This window comes from Paralichthys olivaceus, chromosome 8 (genome assembly GCF_024713975.1).
Source record: "Paralichthys olivaceus isolate ysfri-2021 chromosome 8, ASM2471397v2, whole genome shotgun sequence".
In the NCBI taxonomy this organism is placed as follows: Eukaryota; Metazoa; Chordata; class Actinopteri; order Pleuronectiformes; family Paralichthyidae; genus Paralichthys; species Paralichthys olivaceus.
In genome coordinates, this window is record NC_091100.1 from 21,404,144 (window position 1) to 21,411,258 (window position 7,115).

General features: G+C 38.4%; 1 protein-coding gene across 1 annotated transcript in view; it reads right to left on the bottom strand.

Annotated features, from left to right (window-relative positions):
- The window catches only part of dnah6 (dynein, axonemal, heavy chain 6), a 54,186-nt gene extending 47,194 nt beyond the window's left edge, over positions 1-6,992 (bottom strand). The window contains exons 1-14 of the mRNA XM_069529930.1: positions 6,855-6,992; positions 6,148-6,220; positions 5,568-5,653; positions 5,293-5,472; positions 4,603-4,944; positions 3,668-3,802; positions 3,450-3,549; positions 3,297-3,363; positions 2,934-3,120; positions 2,644-2,745; positions 2,425-2,532; positions 1,638-1,727; positions 1,414-1,534; positions 201-352 (exon numbers count right to left, since the gene is read on the bottom strand). Coding sequence (XP_069386031.1) covers positions 201-352; positions 1,414-1,534; positions 1,638-1,727; positions 2,425-2,532; positions 2,644-2,745; positions 2,934-3,120; positions 3,297-3,363; positions 3,450-3,549; positions 3,668-3,802; positions 4,603-4,944; positions 5,293-5,472; positions 5,568-5,653; positions 6,148-6,208 — 1,731 coding nt within the window. The 5' untranslated portion in view covers positions 6,209-6,220; positions 6,855-6,992. The remainder of the gene's footprint in view (positions 1-200; positions 353-1,413; positions 1,535-1,637; positions 1,728-2,424; positions 2,533-2,643; positions 2,746-2,933; positions 3,121-3,296; positions 3,364-3,449; positions 3,550-3,667; positions 3,803-4,602; positions 4,945-5,292; positions 5,473-5,567; positions 5,654-6,147; positions 6,221-6,854) is intronic.
- Between the last annotated feature and the right edge of the window lie 123 nt (positions 6,993-7,115).

The following is a 7,115-nucleotide window of genomic DNA, read 5'->3' on the forward strand; positions in this document are numbered from 1 at the left end:
TATTCCAATAGATCACTGGAACTCACTTCACATTTACATTTCAGTGATGTTTAATTAACACTGAAAGGCCTCACTGCCCTTTTGTTTGAATCACCAGTTCATCATGATCAAATAATTAAACTCACTGACTATACGTTTCAATAAAATATGACTATATGTCTCTGTGCAGCATCTGTGTGCATCTGTATGCTCGTCCTCACATTCAGACAGTGCTGGGGGGAAGATACAAGCTTCTGTTTGAGCTTTGTTTTGTCCACCAGCAGTAAACCCAGATGTCTCTTCTGCTGGATGTCTTCGGCCTCTTTAAGCTGACTGTGGTATAACCGCAGTGCTTTTTCAAAGAAGGACAAACCTGTGAAATTAAGTCAACAGTCATCAGTCTGACAAAGCTGCACATTCTACTTCGCTTGCTCTGCCCATCAACTACAAGTCATGTATGTTTACTCAATGTTTGTCTTTCAGGTTTTCCCTTTTTTCCAAAACTGTTCAAAAATGCAAGGATTAAACGGTCCATAATTTTTCTTGTCTTACATTTCCTTGTGCCTTTTTATCTTTCTAACCTGCTGTGCAGCAATACTGTACATGTCTATTACCTGCATCTCAAACCCCTATTCATTGTAATAATAATAATTCTAGTAGTAATTCTACCTTTTAACTTAAACCTTGATATATGCACTTGTAGCACAACTTAAAGATGTAATCAATGGTCCACAAGAGAGGTGAATTATCTATGTTATAGTGATAAAGTAAGGTTTGATTTTGTGACTGCTGCTTGTGAATGCATACATAAGAAATGTTTTTAAAACAGGCTGCTCTCAGTTGCATTACAATGTAATATTGAAATATCATCATATTTCTGACAAAAAGAAAGTGAGCAAGCTGGTTTCATTTCAACAAATCTACAGTTGTTAACTTGTTAAAGGTACAGTGTGTAGATTTTTGTGATATCGAGTGTTGAAATTGCATGTTGCAGCTTATCCCCCCTCACCTCACCCTCCCCTTCTAAACATGAAAAATAAACTGTGGTAGCCTTTAATTGTCATAAAAACTCAAAAGGTGTTTAGTTTATCCAGTCTGGACTAATGTAAAAAACATGGCTGCCTCCGTAGAGAGGGTCCCCTCGATGTACATATAAAATATAAAGGGCTTTTTCTGGGGAAAAGAAACAAACTAGTGAAAACATCATGAGGATTATTCTACATTACATTTCTGCCAATAGTTCCCTTTCACCTAAATCTTACACACTGGACCTTTAAGTGCTTGCAAGTAACCAAAATATGCTTCGGTTCCCGTAGTAACAAAGGCATATTTCATGTTAAAGAAAAACACAGCACGGTTCTCAACTGAACTGTTCTTTGTGTTGTGAGTGGGAGATGTGTTATAATATCTATGTTGATATATGCTGTGCATTACCCTGATCCTGTTGCTGCATCACTTCCAGATCCAGACTCTCGTTCTCCTTATAGAACAGTCGGAAACGCTCAAAGCCTTGCGAGTACACTATTGCTGCATCAAAGGCAACCTGCAGGGATTCCTAATAGAAAAATACAAAATAAAATAAGGTCCATGCACAAACAGTACTCTATAGACAAAGTTAAATGCGCAGAGATGGAGAACAAGAAAAAGTGAATGTTGACCCTGATGTTTTGGATGATGCTTTGAAGGTAGCTGTCAGTTTCGATGATGAATTCCAAACTGGGGCCATCTTCATATTTGTTTTCCAGTATCTGTAAGTTAAGAAACACACATAAAAACAGACACAAAGATGAGATTACAAACTAATTAAGATGTGTTTTTTCCTATCTTTATTCAAGAGTGTGGTCTTTCAGTTTCAGAGCAGGCTTATTGATTTCAGATTGTGTAATGCTTTCACTCAAAACCCTGTGGAGTTTGGATTAATTAAATTGTCCCACCCTTGTTGTGGTTACTTTTGCTGATGGTACTGTTCCCATAAAGTACAGTTGGAAAAAAAACAGGTCACACTGACTGGTAGCTAGTGTAATAACAGAGCCATGGAGGGCAGGAGTGCATGGACCTGATTAAATTAACCAGCTCTAGAGGACTTTTAAAGAAGTAAAGCTCTTACATCCAAAATGAGGATAGGACAATTTAATTTGTCAACATTATACTTGGCAGATGCAACGTATGAAATCTGAGTGCAAGCTCACAATTTGAGCACAAGCAGAGCAAATCTTAGCCAAAGTAGGAGCTACTTAAACGTGAGCACAGGATTTTGAGTGAAAGCATTATAAAATCTGATCATGAAATCCATAAATCCAGCTCTCAAACTAAAAGACCACACTCTTGTAGAAAGATTAAAAAAAACATGAATCAAAGTGTAAAATCGCATAACATTGACATATTTTCCTATATTAACATTACCATTCAAACTAAGTTACAATATACAATATACATAGTTCTTACCTCAAACTCTTCAGGTTGTGTCACTGAATCAAAATCAGGATCTACTGCAAGTGCATTAACCGAAAGCACCGTCTTCTCAAACTGCCCAATGACCTCTGCAATACTCTCCTGTGAATTAAAAAAACAGAGAAAAACCCATTCACAATCTGTGCAGGAGTAGCTGTATATGGGAGTTCATTAATAAATTAAAAATTGTCCACAACAATTTGGGAAACACACCTGAAAGGTCTCTTCACTGGGCTTGAAGGTCAAAGTGTTTGTGTCCAACATCAACTCAGAGATGAACAAAGGTTCGACATGAGGAGTTTCTGACTCAGCAGACTATTAAAGAGACACACACACACACACACACACACACACACACACACACACACACACACACACACACACACACACACACACACACACACACACACACACACACACACAAATCAAAACCAAACTGAGAAATGCTCTGTGTCTGCTAAACTTGATGGTTTTACTGGTGAAAGTACTAAACAACACTGTACCTTCCCATCCATGTCTTGATCCACAGGGTCAGTGACGGTCTCAGGGTGCTGGCTCCAGCTCTGAATGATGGCGTGGCTGGGTGTTTGATGTACCCGCTCCTGGAGCACAGCCAGAAGTTTGGCCACTGCATTCGTTACCAAAGTGTGCAAGGTGCTGACGACCATATAGTCAACAAGACGGATGAAGCTGAGTATGTGAGAAACAGACAGGTTGGACTGGGTTCATGCTATAGACATATCATTGTAAGAAGAGCACATGTCAAAATATCTTTCATTATTTAAGGAGAAGGGGATATGCCTTGTACATAAATACAGAAAGGGAGCAAATCGTAAAAAAGGGAAGTAAATTCAATAAAAAGTCACCGAACAAGGCGGCCAGAGAGAATCTTCTTGTTGATCTGCATAAGCAGTTTCTCATCTATTTGATTATCTGTTTCAAAAAGAGAATTGTATCAAACTTTTAATACTGAAGTCTATGTATGTACATTCAATCATGTGCACTCTGTATACACGCACTTGGGTTATCAGACTTGGGTTGTTGTTCCAAGAAGTTGCGACAGGCACAAAGTGTCACCTCCTTTACCAGGACTTCAAACTTCTTCAAGTCATCCAAAATCTGATGGGAATAAATAAATGAGGTCAACAGATTTTTGAGGACACCCGCAAACATGTACAAAATGCATTTATATATGATGAATATTTAAGCCAAGTGCTGTATGAAAGAGGTATTGCACCTTTTGCAGTTGTTTGAACTGTGTGTCCTGGAACTGCTGCAGTGTGCAGTTGTCTTTTTGTTCCATGTGACACAAGCCTGTGTCGCTGATTTGGTAACACATTTTCCTGATGTCTATCAGTGCAGAGCTTAAAGACTGAATGAGATTTGCACATGTTAACAGGTTGAACTTCATATCTAAACCTCTTATGTTCATTCCAAGATAGTTTCTCTAAGTGAGCATATTTACAGTGAATAAACGAATGATTTGAAAGTTTATCTATGCATTCAGATGAGAAAATTAAACAAAATTACACTTTAAGGGCACATTTTACATTGAAAAGGAGTAGAAATTAATTGTGAACTTTTCAAGTGCTACCCCTTCTTTATATTTTGTCTTCAAAATGTATGTTAAAAATACACCTTCAAGCTTTCTGCTTCGGTTACCATTCCGGTTACCATTCCGGTTACCATTGTAAAATAGAGTAAGTAAAAGAGCATTTAGAGCAAAAATAATCCAAATAAAGAAAAAAATGATGTGACATACTTTAGCAACAAGACAATCGACATATCCTGTTCCATTATATACTGTATATCCATTCAGAATGTCATTTTAAACATTAATTTCGTCTTCTTCAATGTTCAGCATGTTTTTCCATTCCTTTGTACAATTACTCCATTATTTTACTTATTTTACTGTCATACAGTGATATTTTGTTAGGTTATCACTAATTATTTTTACATAAATTGCTTCCTCTCAGCTCATGCTGATTTTCTCTCATCTGATAAAAGTTTTGGATGCTGATGGGTAATAAGTAACTTTTTGATTTGTACATAATTTATGGGTTTTGAAGTCAACCAGATCTTTAAATTTTTGTGACTGTTGTTTCTTATTGAAGATCATTAAGACAGTTTGTGACTAAATGTAGACATTGGTTAATGCACCCAGTAACATACCTGATTGACAAAGAACAGGTTGTTTTGCAAGGACTCTCGGGACAAATGAAACTTCTTGGCGCGAACTTTGCTTCGCCAGACATAGAAAGGTTTCCATTTTTTGAAGAGGGCAAAGAAGGGGATGGAGCTAATCTTGCAGTGGTAGTCGTACTCCTCTTCCCAGCGTTTGTGGGTCACAAAGTCACACTCATCTTTGCGCACGTCTACCACACCTTTGTCATTGATCATCAAGAAGTCATCTTTGCCGTACTCATAAATTTTAACTTTGCCAGGAGAATCCAGCTGTCCACTAGCCTTAAGGAAAAAGGGTCGCTTGGGGAGACTGGACGTTGATGCCACATTCTGCGACAAGTGAGGAGGAGCAGTTGAGAGGCACAAGGAAAAGGCGAATTCAGATCATTTAACTACACATTCTTTTTGCCTTTAACAAAATTCAACCATTTGCATAAAAAGATTGATTAACACTATGTTTTTTCACCTGTTCAAGCAGGAGAAATGAGATGCATTTTAGCTTGATAACAAAAATATCATTACAAAAAATGCTATGGTTTTACAGGTATTCTTGGATTTTAGCGCTGATTTTGATTTATGAAATAACTTCATAGCAGATACATTTTTCAGGGACATGTCCATCTTATACTATTGGCATTGGCAATGCTGATTTTCTTCTCATGCTTGCATGTCACTGACCTTTGTAGTGGACGGCAGAGGAGGTAGGCGGACAGGCAACGGTTTCTGGTGCCCAAGTGGCCCCTCTGTTCGTTGAGGTGAAGGTAACTTAGTGCACCAGCCCGGAAAATGCATCTGCTCTTGGGTTTTTAAGTGGTTAAGACTGGGTTGATTCCGTTTCACACGTCTCTTCAGCACAGTCTGCATTGAGGAGAAGAAAACTGGCATCTACAAAACATTCCTATCTGTATACTTTAAAATCTCATTGACTTTAATATTTGTTTTCCAAGTCATACCTGAGGGTCTTTAACATGGAGCGGGGGCCTTGGGAGCATGGTGGAGCTGCTCATTTCAGGGAGCTCGTGAGGCCGCTCACGGACGTCTGTGTCAAACAGAATTTAAGTACCGCTTAATTAAAAGAGTATGCTTACCAAGAGCTATTGATTATATACTATATGTGTCATGTAAGACCTGATTAGCACATTTCTATTAAAGGTCCAGTGTTTAAGATTTAGGTGAAAGGGAACTATTGGCAGAAAGTTAATGTAGAATAATCCTCATTATGTTTTCATTAGTTCGTTTCATCTAAATTGTATAAATTATAGTTTTCTTTAACCCAGAAAAGGCCCTTCATATTCAAATACTTCATATTTACATCGAGGGGACACTCGCCATGTTTTTTACATTAGTCCAGACTGGACAAACTAAACACCTTTTGAGTTTTTAAGACAATTAAAGGCTACCACAGGTTCATGTTTGGAAGAAGAGGGTGAGGTGAGGGGTGTTCAGCTGCAACATGACACTTCAACACTAGATATCACACAATTTGACAGACTGTACCTTTAAAGCAAAAGGCTCTGTATTAGCAGGACCTACCTGTGGACTCTTGTTCCCTGCTTGGACTGTGCAGGGAGTCTCTGGCAGAAGTAGAGGCCATGATTCTCACACTCTGTGGGACAGAGGAGCAGTTCAGCACAGAGGAAATGACATGTGAATGCATGTTAAGATTCCTTTTTATTGTCCCACAATACTTATTACTGAATATTAATTTTATGTTATGTTTTTGTTAAATACGTATGTTGTCTATTTTGTGATTTTATCTTTTAAAAACGTCCTTTAAAACAAACTTGGGTCTGAAACTAAACTAAAATGCAGCGGTAACGTAAAGTCACGGGGTTTTATCAAATCAAAGACAAAAGTACCAAACTAAAGTTGAGTTGTATTATTTAGCTACGCAGCGAACATGAACACTACGCGAACCATTAGCCACAATTGTGACATTTAAATTGTTTTCCACACATTGCTGCAAACAATACTTTTGAGTAACCTGGCTTAACATTAGCTAAGTTGATAGTCTCACGTTATTTCAAACGGTGAAGGCAGCAAACCCCAGTAAACTCAAATCGTGGCAGCGGTAACTCGTAGTGACACTTCCGGTGACAACCGAACCTGCCAACGATGTGTTGAGAAGACATTAGCCTGTGAGACCAGTTTAAAGGCAGCTGCCTCTGATGTCGTCTGAAATCTATGGACATCGTGTCAAACAGTAAACATTGTAATGGAAAGTTATCAGACGGCCCTACCGTTCAGTATTCATCTCCAACCTAGTGTTCATCAAGATTCAATGTTTTAGCTTCATTAAATCGTCTTTTCCGTTTGTCCAAGAGTAACTGGTGTAGGGCTCAGGTTGGCGGTTTCCTAGCAACGACACTCTCTCCCTGCATGCACCGCAACCAAACAAGGGCACGTGGCTGGTTTTACGTTTGTTTTTACGACTTTCTTTTTTCTCATTCAGGCAATTTGACAAATGCAACAACAAAAACAAAGTACACAACAAACAGAGG